This window comes from Toxorhynchites rutilus, chromosome 3 (assembly GCF_029784135.1).
Source record: "Toxorhynchites rutilus septentrionalis strain SRP chromosome 3, ASM2978413v1, whole genome shotgun sequence".
Lineage (NCBI taxonomy): Eukaryota > Metazoa > Arthropoda > Insecta > Diptera > Culicidae > Toxorhynchites > Toxorhynchites rutilus.
Window position 1 is genome coordinate 214,029,772 of NC_073746.1, and position 15,341 is coordinate 214,045,112.

At 37.4% G+C, this 15,341-nt stretch overlaps 1 protein-coding gene across 2 annotated transcripts in view; it reads left to right on the plus strand.

Annotated features, from left to right (window-relative positions):
* Positions 1-15,341, plus strand: part of LOC129776726 (MMS19 nucleotide excision repair protein) — a 56,666-nt gene that overhangs the window by 2,760 nt on the left and 38,565 nt on the right. For both annotated transcript variants that reach the window (XM_055782543.1, XM_055782544.1), the window contains exon 4: positions 42-209. In XM_055782543.1, coding sequence (XP_055638518.1) covers positions 42-209 — 168 coding nt within the window. The remainder of the gene's footprint in view (positions 1-41; positions 210-15,341) is intronic.

Consider the following 15,341-nt stretch of genomic DNA (forward strand, 5'->3'; position numbering starts at 1 on the left):
GATTACATTTCGATTCACTATTTAACATTAATTTGTTTCAGGTCGGACCAATTCTGCTTAAGTGCTTATCGATTGGAGATAAATCCGAATTGCAAACAACGTTAGAAATTATCCTCCAATTCCTGAAGGAACGAGATGTTTTTTTCCGCGATCACCTACAAACATTGATCCCGCATTTACTGAAACTCTCTGTATATAAATCATCAATGGTAAGATATTTTTTTGTAATGGCGAAGATTGAAGATCGTTGCGGATTTTATCTAGAAAAAAAAAACTAAATAGTTTTGTGTGAAATCCAGTTTAAATTTATGATACGTCTTAATCAAAGAAAGCGCAATTGATTCTGCAAAAGATAAGTAAAAGTTGCTATCCCAACTGATATTTATTTTCTGCATTATCCGTGACAATAGCAGGAAGTGGCATAACCGCAAGCTGCTATTAATTGCTATTGATGGTACACAGGTTTGTTTGCGAAAGGCCGCCGCTCCCGACGGCGGGTCGGCGGCCGACTCGGATTGCGTCACCTAGACGGCTTGGGGCGCCTCTGTTCCTTATCTTCGATTGATGGGGACTACGTCCCCATTACGTTGACCTCAGAATAAATTTAATTAAGAAAAACCAATTCATAATGAAAATTGCGCTCCGGAGGCGTTTATACTTAAATACCTCAAATCCCAAATACGCATTTTCGTAGCACTAAGAATGACAAAATAGTGTATACAACAAGGCAACAATAATATAAATAATATTTGAATGCCAGTGCGAACAATAAAAATGCTATCTATTGTATTTCGACTCCGGTGACGCTAATACGAAAGTACCGAAAAAAGTTATGAAATTTTGGAAACGAACCTCAATACTGCTTGTGCTATTCATTATTGAATAGTAGTAGGCTTTGAGAGTTACACTTGAGTAATTCCAAATGAAATCGACAAATGACAAAACATGAATTTGTGTTCCGTTTGGGTTGGGCGGAATATGAGTTTCATACAGCAATTGGGAATTTTTCGTATTCAAGTGTAACTTTTGATGTATCGATTTCGATTTTCGCATCGATTTTAGTAAGAGAAATCTTTGTTAAGTTATATCCCAAAAACCAGTCGAAAAACACTTACACATGTCCGCGCGATGTTCAAATTGCATGTTTAAGATGAAGGTGGAAGCTAGCCACAAATGGCTGCCACAATGGCGCTCATTTCTTTCATCTCCCTCCCTCACCTTTCGCCCGAAAATCAATAATTTTGCGAAACAGTGTGAAGAAAATGATCGTTTTCGCACACTTCCCATCAAGTAATATCAATCAAACTCTAATCGATTACTCACAAGATATTAAATTTTCATCTGCTTTCGCACCGTATAGTGAAGAACGTCGGAAAACTCGAGCAAGTGCTCTGAAAGTTAAATTTTCGTTTTTCAATCTTCTGCAATGGTTTTGTTTGTATTGGTGGTAGCATCGTTATTTTTTCGACACTGATGCCAAACAACATCATCGAAACAGCTATAAAAACCACTCAATAAAATGTTATTCCGGGGTCATAGCGTCCCATGTCATGAAAATCAATAGAATAAAATTGTGTTGATATCAATACAATTATTATTTTTACGTTTAATGGGTCTATAATGTAAGTTTTAGCAACTTTAACATTGGGTAAGAAAATTGTATTGCAGAGCTCGGAACACTGCCACGGCTGCCTATGCTTTCAAAAACAGTAAACGGAAAAGTATTAAATTCAATCTAAATTCCTCGGCCAACGAAGAGAAGGGTTAAGGCTTTCCAACGTGAATATGTGAAAACAATACGATCAACGAAGGAAAATATTAAGGAATTATCAACATCGAGTTACTATGCGGAAGAACTTGTTAATACCAAAAGTGCCCCAATTCGCATGTGTTATAAATTTGCTCATGTTACGCTCGCGTATAATCAGAATCATATGCAAATGCACCTTCTATATATATTTATATTTGCAATTGTTCATCGGAACATATCGTTCATACATTTTACTTTAGTATTGAATTGTTATTTGTTTTTTTTTTTTCAAATGTATTCAAAGACTCATGTCAATGGAGCGCCACACAGTCTAATAAGTGAATTGATCTATTTACGTGTGCTTTGCTCTTCTCTCACAAACACTATTACCCCATTTTTACACGAGGGTTTACCTATACTACTACAATGGCTAGCTTCCACCTTCACCTTAAGCACGAACATACTTTTCGCTAGTGTTCCATGTTTATTTCAAACACGCCTAATGATGCACAAACACAAACATGTTTGTATCACACGCGTTTCTCACATCATAAGCAAATCAATACAATGGTTATAAATCAAACACATCATGTTCAAAACATACCACCCGTTGTCGCAGTATTTCATTGCTCTTCGTTTCTTTTCATGCACAAAAAAAAATAAACCCTCCTAAAACATTTCTTTGCAGAATACTTTTTCACAGAAACGAACTAGAAATTTATTTCGTATTGCAAAAAAATCATGAACCCAGAGGCTATGAGTTCATACACATTTTGCACGTATGATTAAATAGTTCATAGCTTTTTCCCGTGAAAAGAAAACATTCTCTGAACAGAAAGAAGCTTTCTATGAGATTTTTTTTCTCCGTTCTTGTTGTCAATTGAAGTCTGGGGAACCGAGTGCACAGCGGGGCGACGTCATACAAATACTGGCCAAATAAATAAATAAATACCCAAAAAATAGTTTCAGATGCATGTTTTCAGGAAAGTTTACACCTATTCTTTTGATGCGGGTAACTAAATATCTCCGCCACGCTCTACTCAATTTTAATACTTATTCAAAAAGTTAATAATAGCAGATGTGGCTTAAATTCAACACAAAATTGATGCGTGCACTAAATAATGATATCTATTGTGGAGTGCTCTGATATCAATTCACGTTCATTTTGTTCAGAACACATAAAGAGGTTTATTTTATTTTCCCAAAATTTTAGATGAAGCACCCATTGTCATTAAAAGGAAGTATTTTTTCCATGAGTGGTGCTGGTGTGGTGTCCAATTCGCTTCTTCTACTCTACGCACTGCCGGTGCTTGGGGTGAAAATGCAAGAGACCATGTACACCATGTCCGAACATTATGTGAAACATCATGATTAAACATCGTATATCCAAACATACTACGAATACACACATGTCACCTTTTAAGCGTAGGTACGAAAAAAACATGTTTGTGTTCAGTGGAGGCGATCTGGCGTAGTGGTAACATCCATGCCTCTCACGCTAAAGGTCACGAGTTCAATTCTCACTCCCGACATTCTTCCAAAAATGGAAGTAAAAGTGACGAACCTGCCTAATGAGTTGAAAATCACTATAATACAGATAAAAAAAAAATGTTTGTGTTCAAACACAAAACCAGTCTTCAGAAAACAAACGCAGCGCTGCGCTTGAGTTGAATTTTCATCAGCGCGCGCTCAAAGGCCACTCGTATTCTCTCTTGGTGCGAAGCGCACAAAATTCATAAGCACGATAGCGCAAAATGTACCCGGCGCAGAACTCAGATACTAAACATTTCTTCTCACTTGTGTGATGCGCGTCTCATTCTATACACACACACACATACACATCAAATTCTAGCGCCCGCTTTGTCTTCTTTCGTTCTAAGCAATATAAATAAAAAAATAAAAAAACGGGAAGTGGGTTATATCTATGGTATAACCGCAAGGGAGACGTAGGACTATCGTTGATTTAGAGATCATTTGTATGAAGTTGAATCTGAATTCATTCTGAATGAATGAATATTTGGAGAACTTCGAAAACGAGAGCGTTACGTTGGAGGCACAAAGTTTTATGCATCCAATATTGGATACGGAAATATGCTACTGATGGGGAAGAATAATCTTCAGAAGCTATCCTGTTGATTGCGATTGATTGAAAAACCCCAAAACCAAATGTATTTGGTCACAGTGTTACATGGATAGAAAACATTCAATTAAACTCTTTCACATGAATATATTTTGAAAATTCCCAAAGGAACTGGCAGATTATTTTCCAGCAATGATTAGATCTTTCCGGAACTTTCTCGATGCGGAATGGCATCCTAACGGAAAGAGTTCTGCGCGTGTATGTGTCGATCCTTCGCCGTCCACCTCCTCCAGCACGTTAGGCAACGATGTTGTCTTGTCGATGTCCTCACGAAAAATGAATGTGTCTCACCACCAGAATATCGCTTAAGTATGCTTTTTGTGTGTGATTGAATCGAGAGAAGGTGTGGTTTACAATGGCAATTTGGAAGGCAAACTAGAGGGGAATGAACTCTCTGAGCTCGGAACTTTCGGCGACTGAGCAATAATCGATTGCGGGCGCATACAATATTGGATACGGAAATATCCTACTGATGGGGAAGAATAATCTTCTGAAGCTATTCTGTTAATTGCGATTGATTGAAAAACCACAAAACCAAATGTATTTGGTCACAGTGTTACATGGATAGAAAACATTCAATTAAACTCTTTCACATGAATATATTTTGAAAATTCCCAAAGGAACTGGCAGATTATTTTCAGTAACGATTAGATATTTCCACATTTTCCTCGATACTGGAAGCCCACCAGTGGTTAATGCCAACTCGATAACCACCTGTTAATAGCACTTGATTGAAACATATTTGGTCACAGTGTTACATGGATAGAAAACATTCAATTAAACTCTTTCACATGAATATATTTTGAAAATTCCCAAAGGAACTGGCAGATTATTTTCAGTAACGATTAGATATTTCCACATTTTCCTCGATACTGGAAGCCCACCAGTGGTTAATGCCAACTCGATAACCACCTGTTAATAGCACTTGATTGAAACATATTTGGTCACAGTGTTACATGGATAGAAAACATTCAATTAAACTCTTTCACATGAATATATTTTGAAAATTCCCAAAGGAACTGGCAGATTATTTTCAGTAACGATTAGATATTTCCACATTTTCCTCGATACTGGAAGCCCACCAGTGGTTAATGCCAACTCGATAACCACCTGTTAATAGCACTTGATTGAAACATATTTGGTCACAGTGTTACATGGATAGAAAACATTAAATTAAACTCTTTCACATGAATATATTTTGAAAATTCCGAAAGGAACTGGCAGATTATTTTCCAGCAATGATTAGATCTTTCCGGAACTTTCTCGATGCTGAATGGCATCCTAACGGAAAGAGTTCTGCGCGTGTATGTGTCGATCCTTCGCCGTCCACCTCCTCCAGCACGTTAGGCAACGATGTTGTCTTGTCGATGTCCTCACGAAAAATGAATGTGTCTCACCACCAGAATATCGCTTAAGTATGCTTTTTGTGTGTGATTGAATCGAGAGAAGGTGTGGTTTACAATGGCAATTTGGAAGGCAAACTAGAGGGGAATGAACTCTCTGAGCTCGGAACTTTCGGCGACTGAGCAATAATCGATTGCAGGCGCATACAATATTGGATACGGAAATATCCTACTGATGGGGAAGAATAATCTTCTGAAGCTATCCTGTTAATTGCGATTGATTGAAAAACCACAAAACCAAATGTATTTGGTCACAGTGTTACATGAATAGAAAACATTCAATTAAACTCTTTCACATGAATATATTTTGAAAATTCCCAAAGGAACTGGCAGATTATTTTCAGAAACGATTAGATATTTCCACATTTTCCTCGATACTGGAAGCCCACCAGTGGTTAATGCCAACTCGATAACCACCTGTTAATAGCACTTGATTGAAACATATTTGGTCACAGTGTTACATGGATAGAAAACATTAAATTAAACTCTTTCACATGAATATATTTTGAAAATTCCCAAAGGAACTGGCAGATTATTTTCCAGCAATGATTAGATCTTTCCGGAACTTTCTCGATGCTGAATGGCATCCTAACGGAAAGAGTTCTGCGCGTGTATGTGTCGATCCTTCGCCGTCCACCTCCTCCAGCACGTTAGGCAACGATGTTGTCTTGTCGATGTCCTCACGAAAAATGAATGTGTCTCACCACCAGAATATCGCTTAAGTATGCTTTTTGTGTGTGATTGAACCGAGAGAAGGTGTGGTTTACGATGGCAATTTGGAAGGCAAACTAGAGGGGAATGAACTCTCTGAGCTCGGAACTTTCGGCGACTGAGCAATAATCGATTGCGGGCGCATACAATATTGGATACGGAAATATCCTACTGATGGGGAAGAATAATCTTCTGAAGCTATCCTGTTAATTGCGATTGATTGAAAAACCACAAAACCAAATGTATTTGGTCACAGTGTTACATGGATAGAAAACATTCAATTAAACTCTTTCACATGAATATATTTTGAAAATTCCCAAAGGAACTGGCAGATTATTTTCAGTAACGATTAGATATTTCCACATTTTCCTCGATACTGGAAGCCCACCAGTGGTTAATGCCAACTCGATAACCACCTGTTAATAGCACTTGATTGAAACATATTTGGTCACAGTGTTACATGGATAGAAAACATTCAATTAAACTCTTTCACATGAATATATTTTGAAAATTCCCAAAGGAACTGGCAGATTATTTTCAGTAACGATTAGATATTTCCACATTTTCCTCGATACTGGAAGCCCACCAGTGGTTAATGCCAACTCGATAACCACCTGTTAATAGCACTTGATTGAAACATATTTGGTCACAGTGTAACATGGATAGAAAACATTCAATTAAACTCTTTCACATGAATATATTTTGAAAATTCCCAAAGGAACTGGCAGATTATTTTCAGTAACGATTAGATATTTCCACATTTTCCTCGATACTGGAAGCCCACCAGTGGTTAATGCCAACTCGATAACCACCTGTTAATAGCCGCGCGTGTATGTGTGTGTAGCGATGTCTTCCCAGGGAACCGTTTGTGGCATCACTCTCCTCCTGATAGATTCCCTTCTGGCCTAGGGTGCACAAACAGGCTCTTGGTGACACCGTTCATCCGCGCTTTCATGATAAATAAAGAGCTTCACCGCAACAGCGACAACATGCTCCAATCGCTGTTCATTTAGAACTGAGTGGATTTCCGAGCGCCGCTCGCTTATATACCGATTGGTGATTTCAATAGCCTGTTTTAAAGCAATTTTAAGACTATTGAAACAAGTTTTTGGATCAAAAAGTAACAAGTATATAACGCGTAGACATTTTATCTTTCGAATGAAGTGTTTATCATACCATTTCGTTCAGTTGTTTAGGAGCTATTAACGCTCAAAATCTCGGTCTCCGGCGTAACGCTTTCGTTTTCGAAACTTTGATTTTACACCCCGGTATAGAAATGAAAGACGTAGTCCTACGTCAAAAAAACCCCCATTTGAACCGTATACGTTTGTGTGAAGAAACATATCTCAACAGAGAGAGCAATCCAGATTCAAGCGCGCAGCACGGCACGAATTTCAGCGTAAAACTTAGCTTAAAACTGGGCTTGCGCCCACGGCGCTGACAACCAAACATTCCATCTGTGTTTCGGAGCGTGCTCATTCGCCATAGCGCGTGTGTGCACAAGGAGTGGGAGCTCAACTGGGTACAAAAATCTTGTTGCACATCAGCACCGAGTTGCATTCTGAAGACTGCACAAAACTGCAAACAGCAGCAGAGTATTGATGTTCAAACGTGAAAAAAATATATACTGAGAAAAAAATTAGTACTCATTTTTTTATTTACAAAAAAGTCATGTAGAAAATTTAAAAAATTAGTCCAAGATGGTAAAAATATTTTTGACGAACTTGTTGTTTTCCATGTTATGTTTAGGAATTTGAACCCATATGTCTTCAAATGTTTTTCAACGTAACTCCCAAACATATATTCTTACTATAAGGACGTATTTTGAAAAGTTGTTGAAAATTATAATCAAATTCATAAAATTTCATGAACATGACGGTATAACACGACAAACATATTGAAAGAGCCAATTTACTATGAAAAAGACAATGAATTAGAACTATTTTTTTTTAAATACAGTGAAAGCTCTCTATAGCGACATCGCAAGGGCCCGTCGTTATAGAGAATTGTCGCTATAGAAGTTTGTCGCTATAGAGAGTTTAAATGGCGCTATAAGGAGAGAAACGCCCAAGCTCACGCAAAACAATAAAATTTTATTAGAAACAAAAACAATTGATGTTCAACCATCTTGAAACAAAAAAACATTAAACAATGAATATAAAATTCAGCCCTTCAGCTCAAGTTATTGCCTGAATTTGATATCAAAAGCCTTATCCATATAACAATTGCGCAAACCATACATTCATTTTTGAATTTATTGCAAATTTAATGCAATTTAATTCTAGGACGGGATTCTTGTACAACATTTCTTCGATTTTATTTGTTTCAATAAGCTTTTTTTCTTTTATGGTTTACATTTCTGTTTTTATAAGTGTCCGAAATTTAAATCAATTGGGGGTGAGCAGATGTTCAAAGTTGATTAAACCTTATAATACATAACATAGACTGTTTACGTTCGTAAGCACTGACATTGACACACACACTATGAGTAGAGTGAAATTGAAAATTGTCGCAATAGAGAATTTATGTTTTAGTAAATAGAAGCGATAATGTGTCGTTATAGAAAAAGCTCGTTATAGTGAAATGTCGCAATAAAAAAAAGAATTTCTATACGATTTTGAAGGGACCTTTAGACATGTCGGTACAGAGAGATTTGTCGCTATAAAGATTGTCGTTAAAGAGAGCTTTGATTGTATCTCAAGAATGGCTGTATTTAGAAGGAGATTGATAATGAGCTTTTTTATTTTAAATCACATCAGGATTCATAATTTGTGGCTAAAAATGATTATCAAAATTCATAAAAACTCGATGTTCCACAAAGTTCGTCAATAATAGTTTTACCATGTTGGACTCATTTTTTAAATTATCTACATGACTTCTATTTTATATGAAAAAGTTTAAAAAATTAAAATATATACATATATGAATTTAAAAAAAATAAATTAAAAAGACAATAAAAGAGAAATGTTTTTTTTTAATATCTCGAGAATGGCTTCATTTAGAAGGAGATTGATAAAGAGCCATTCCATTTTAAATCACATCAGGATTCATAATTTGTGGCTAAAAATCATTATTTGTTAATAATGATGAAAATTCGAAGCTTATAAAATTCATAGAAATTTGATGTTCCACAGAGTTCATCAAAAATAGTTTTACCATCTTGGACTCATTTTTAAATTTTTTTACATGACTTCTACTTTATATGAAAAAATGAAAAAAAAATATGCATATTTTAGATATTGCAAATTGAAGACTTTTTTTTTGTAAATAAAAAAAAAGAGTATCAATTTGTATTTTTTTCACATTTTAACATCAATACTCTATAACTATTTCTAAGACACTATTTCGGTACGGCTCATTGTTTTTGAGATATAAGTTATCAAAGATACCTCTTACTAAAATCGATACGCCCTTTTCAAAAGATACACTTGAGTAAAAAAATTCACAATTGCAGTGAAAAACTCATATTTCCCCCAACCCAAACGGAATACAAACTTTCATTCGAATCAAAAATACATACCGAATGACGCTTGGGACTAGCAAATCATTCTCGTTGTGCAATTTTCGGTGATTCGAGCTTTAAATGGTCAATAACGACGCCGACCACGCCCTTACAGTCACCAGGGGAAGAGAAGGAATGTTAGTATGATATTCGCCGCCCGAAGGCCAGAAGGGTCGCCTTTATAGCATGGTTCCCTAGCGAATATCATGGGAAGGATAGTTGTTAGTGGGATAAGGTAAGAATCAGGATTCACTGTGGTAAGTGATGTGATTATGTAAACACGAACTATCGACCACTCGACAAAATGTAATTCCGTATATCTTCTATGTTACAACACGCGGCAGATTATTTTTAGTCAACCTGAGAAGTTAAACCTGTAAATTAATTGGACCGGCTATATATTGTATTATTTAAGGTACACCGGGGTAAGTGGATACAATAAAATGAAAAGTCCTTCTTCAACTTAGTGTCACATTCTAAAAATTAGTATTTTACCGTCCACTCAACATGAAATAAATCTGAGGGTATTGTAAAGAAGACAGGTATGAAACTAGAATCTTGAGTTTGACTAGAACACTATAGAAGCGAATTGAAAAAAGAATACCAGGTGATCCACTTACCCCTATGTTAAGGGGCAAGTGGATCATGATTGTTCATATGGATAATAATACAGAATCATAGGAGAAAAAAAAAAGGCAAATATATCTTATTAACCTTTATTAGCTCAAATAGTGTATAGATTAAAAAGCAATTGAGAAAAAACACAAAGTGAGTCCATCATTAAAAAAAATATGATCACTTGGCAATTGGAACAGGTGGCTTGTGTGAGGTGGGAGTTTCAAAACCACGACTTGCTTCTCCATAGCTTTTTCAATCAGTTTCAGAATGATAAGCGATGAATGGCCGTCATATATCAGAACAACTGTCCGTGTCTGCGGAATCACTTTCAAAATTGGCGCTCTAAATAATTGGTGAATGGCTCAGTATCATTCCATCCGTTTGGAATAGCTGGGTAAGCTAATACGGCAATATTCTCTTTGGCATGTCCTGCTATTCACGGTGTGCTACTCTCCCTTTCTCTCCAACAACCTTCACACGAATAGGATCAAGGCAGAAACTAGATTCATCTACAGTGTAGATTCGATCAGGAGGAGCTCCATGAGTTACTTCTTCTAGGAATTGAAAATAATTAGCCATTATAAATGGATCGACATTTCTCTTTCGAGCAATCTCAATAGATTGAGTCTTCTTTTGAGATAAACCGTGACGTTTCTTGAAGTGATGAAAATATTCATCTCCGGGCAAAGGATGTTTGACAGGATTGGGATTATGGTTTTCAGTCAGATACCGTGCGATGGCCTGTAGAACCTCGGTCTTGGATAAGCCAAAACCCCATTTATCCATCGTTTCAATGCAAATGCTTCTCTGTCCATTAAATCTCTTTTGTAGAGTAAATCTAGGGATTTCATAGCATCGTGCAGTTTGGGACACTGTCATTCTTTTACCTTCTACAGCTTCAATGGCCGCATCTAAAGAAGATTTAGAATATGTCGGTGCTGACCTTTTCTTCACGTATGTCCAAGCCATTGCTGCTGGAATGATATAAGGAATAAATTGAATTTTCTATTGAACCAACAGGTAGAGGAATAAGTCAACTAATTATGCTGCACTCTAAGTAAACAAAAAAGATCCACTTCCCCCAGTTAAATTAAATAATTGGGGAAGTGTATCATGATGAACATATTAGCTTATAATGCTTGAATCATTTGTTATTCAGTCTAGACTTGTTTAATACTTTGTTATAGTTGCCTGAAAATCAAAAAAAATGTTTTAACCATTCCTTTTAGCACCTACTGAAGCTTACATCCACGTCGCAAACAAGCTTTTTCTAGAGATAAAAAAGACGTTTCGCGTATTGCGCTTCATAAATATGTGCATACACTAGATTTGTTCATAGTATTGGTGCTGGGGTGTTGTTAGGGATCGATTCGTTATAAGACGTTCATTTAGATCGAAACGAATGTACAGTAGATTTCATTAAAATCAATTGATCCACTTACCCCGAAGGTACACTTACCCCGGTGTACCTTATAGAGTGTCATTTTTATCGAACTTCAATCCTTACTTTGGGGAACCCAAGAAGGTAACCAAAACTTTGTTAATCATCGAGCGGACATGTAATCGAACTTCACTCGTGAAGTCGGAGAGATATATTTAGGAGATCTGAAGAAAGGTACCAAAATAATTCCTCTGAAAACAATTAAACTGGCGACATATTGATTTGATTATAGAGAAAACTCTTCATCGACCTCCAATCACGACGTCGGAGAGATATATTTAGGAAACGTAAGAATGCCAACTAGAGAATTCCTCTACAACCGCCACGAATATTATGAAATCGATCTGTGTGAACATTAAACTTTAAAACATCTCCTAATATCTAAAATCAACAAATCTAGGATCATAAATTCATTTAGACACATATACAGAACAACAAAAATGTGCGTGCGGTATGTCGTTTCAGAAGTACAAATTCAAAGATAATGAAAAACAATATGTGACGTATAAACATGAACAACCCTACACGTCTCAGGGAGCGGTGTTGTGCTCAGACAATAGCGCTAATATTCGAGCGGAGAGAACAAATTCACAACAAAACTCTCTCCTCACGCGCAAGCACAACACAAACATAAAGCGAGAAAAAAAAACATAATAAAACAATGACTATGAAGACGAATCGTACGAATGCAGCATGAAATCATGTTTTACTTGCTCTTCTGCATTTCACCTCTTCCACTTACAACCCTCGCTCGTTCTCACTTTATATCTATTTAAAAAAACCTTCACAGCCATAGATGCACCATTATAGCTACGACAATCCCTCTCGCTCTTCTAGCACACTGCTACTAATACTTCATCTTCTTTCCTATTCTATCTTCCATCTCTCTTATGGGAGAATCTATATTAATGGCGGCTTTTCATTTTTGTGCAAATAAAGCGTATAATTTTCCACTGGATGTTCACGACATTTCCCACTTGTACAAAAATAAATTGAATGAATCCAACCGTCACTAAAGCTTCACTTCACAAAATTGCGCAAAAAAAGAAAAAGACGGGTGGGTAATGTCGGGGACATAACCGGAGTGACGTAGGACTATACAAAGGGGACAGCTTTTGTTAAATATATATTTTAAATATATTGTTTTATTTTCTTCTCCTACGTGAATACCTACCTATCTACCTGAAAAATGGATTAGTTTACTGTTTACTCTTTATGAATATGTTGATGGTTCTGAAAAGAACCTTTGGTGTTGTGTTTTTGTTATCACTCGATATTCTCATCTTGTTCGGTTAAACCATCCTGTTTAGCTATTGCGTTTGCCACTCGCCACAGCTTTCACAGTTGGAAAATTTCTTCCCATCCAGCTTGTGACATATTGTTCAGTAAATTACATTTAATGCGACGTGCCGGAGAAACACTTTGCCACTCACTGAAACTAATTGTTGCCTTGATGAGCGCCGAACCGAAGCTGTTCTGTTCTTGATGCGGGTTTTCAAATTGTCGTGAGCAGCTTTGCAAGCCAACTCGAGCACTCCGACGGCCGAAACTCTATAATCCCTGTTAGGTATACTGGTGCTCCGGCACCAATCCGTTCGGCCGTTACCCTTGCGGAGCAATCAGTGAATGCGACCAACAGGGAACTGGACACTTGCACGGTTCGAGTGGGACTTTGCCTTTCCCTTAACTTGTCCTCCTTTGTTACGTCCACGATGCCGATACCGTACAACCACACGGGTTTACGGTTTGAAAGAAAATAAGATATTTTTTTGGGGTCCGCGTGTTTTATACTCTAGCGGTACACACTCACAGGATAGAGACAAATCGGCAGACTCAGCCAGAGGGGCGAGTCCAACGAATGAGCGTTAAAAGGGAGCGATGGCAAAAAAATACATTCATTACCATTTGTTCGCTCGTTGGATTCACATGCAGGCTAAAAAGGGTCCTTTTCAGGATCACAAAATTATCTTCAATCTAAAGAGTTTATTGTTTTGTTATTACTCGATATCCCCATCTTGTTCGGCTAAACCTTTCTGTTTAGCGATTGCATTTGCCACTCGCCACAGCTTTCACAGTTGGAAAATTTCTTCCCATCCAGCTTTGTGACATGTTGTACAATAAATTACATTCAATGCGACGTGCCGAAGCGCCACTCAGTGTCGCATTGGAGGCGATTTTAACCTGTAATTGAACATTTGCGATGACAGTGGTACAGTGTCGACTTTCAATGTGGGGTCATAATTTGGATCTCTATGTTTACAAAAATGTCCAACTAAATAAGTCGCATTACATGTCCGTTCAATTAGCTAAATGTCGAACTAATTGTAAATTACTGTACTTTCAATCTGGAAACAATTTAAGAATTGGTGAAAATTGAATAATCAGGAAAGTCCCCAACTATCAATAAGCTCAGAACAACTGTCAAATTCACATACTCATCTGGCAAACAAATTATGAAAAAATCAATTTGTGTTTTATTATTATTTTGGATAATGTTTTAGAAAGCATTGAACTGTATTTCCTAAACTCTTTTTTGGAAGGTTTAATGGCCCTGAAAAGCGCCTTGTTTTATGGAATGGTTCCAATTTAGAAAACTTTGTACTCGTGGTTTTGAAAAAAAACATTTCGAACGCCCTCGATGCCGCCTTGTTCTGGATTTGCCACCAAAGCAGTTTGTATAAAGAACAAACTTTGTTCTTCTGCTACCTGCTGCCGTTTTGCAATTGCGTTTGCCACTCGCCACTCGCTGCAACTGCCTGTTGTTGTCTTGATGTCCACCGAACTGAATGTGTTCTGTTCCGAATGCGGGTTTTCTTATCGCCGCGAGCAGCTTTGCCAGCTTACTCGATCACTTCGGCGGCTGAAACTATATAGCGCCGGCTAGGTGGACTGGTGTACTGGTACTAACGCGCTCGGCCTAGCTACCCTTGCGAGGAACTCCAGATCAACACGGTTCGAGCGGGATTTTGCCTTTCCCTTCACTTTTCCTCCTTTATCATGTCCAGACATGGCTGCTTGGGTTGGTTTGTTGATGTGTTGTGATGCGAAGCGATGTGGTGTACGGTTTGAATGAGAATGATCGTTACGGCAGCGGAGCGGGGATTTTTAAGCTGACTGGCAGGCTCGAGAATTACGCATGTGTGAGACTGCGACCAATGTTTCGTTCATTGTTTTCTTTTTCCTTTCCAATCGTGCTTCATTCTATTTCGCTGCTGCTCTGGTTGCCCGTTTTTGTCGGTACGATTTGAGGAGCACAAAATGGACCAATCAAAAATGGGCACATAGTGCATTTTGACAATGCTTGATATTTCACAATTATTCAATTATTTATCTCATGAAAAATGAAATGTTATTCGTTATGATAGATGCGTAGATATATTTCCTATCGATTGATGCAAAAACCTTTGCGATCTATTGAGAAATGCTCGAGTTATAAGCGTTCCAAATCTTGCATTTTTTCCTACTTGTTCAGTACCTAGATTTCCATTTCACCCCCTATATCTTCCGGTTAGACGTAGTCCTACGTCAAAACTTTCGAAAACACGCCATTGCAAGAGAAATAAGTAGAAACACGGAACGATCGAAAAACGCGTCCACACACGATGACTGCTCTCTCCTCTCTCCATGAAAACCTCAAAAACCTGTTGAGTACACCAACTCGAATTTCGAAATATAACTTCCCAGTTAGTGTCAATCTATCCCTTCAAGTGTCCGTCTTTCACAACTCTTTCTTTTGTTTTCTAAGATGCCGGACACAAAATTTCTGCCTCAGAAAT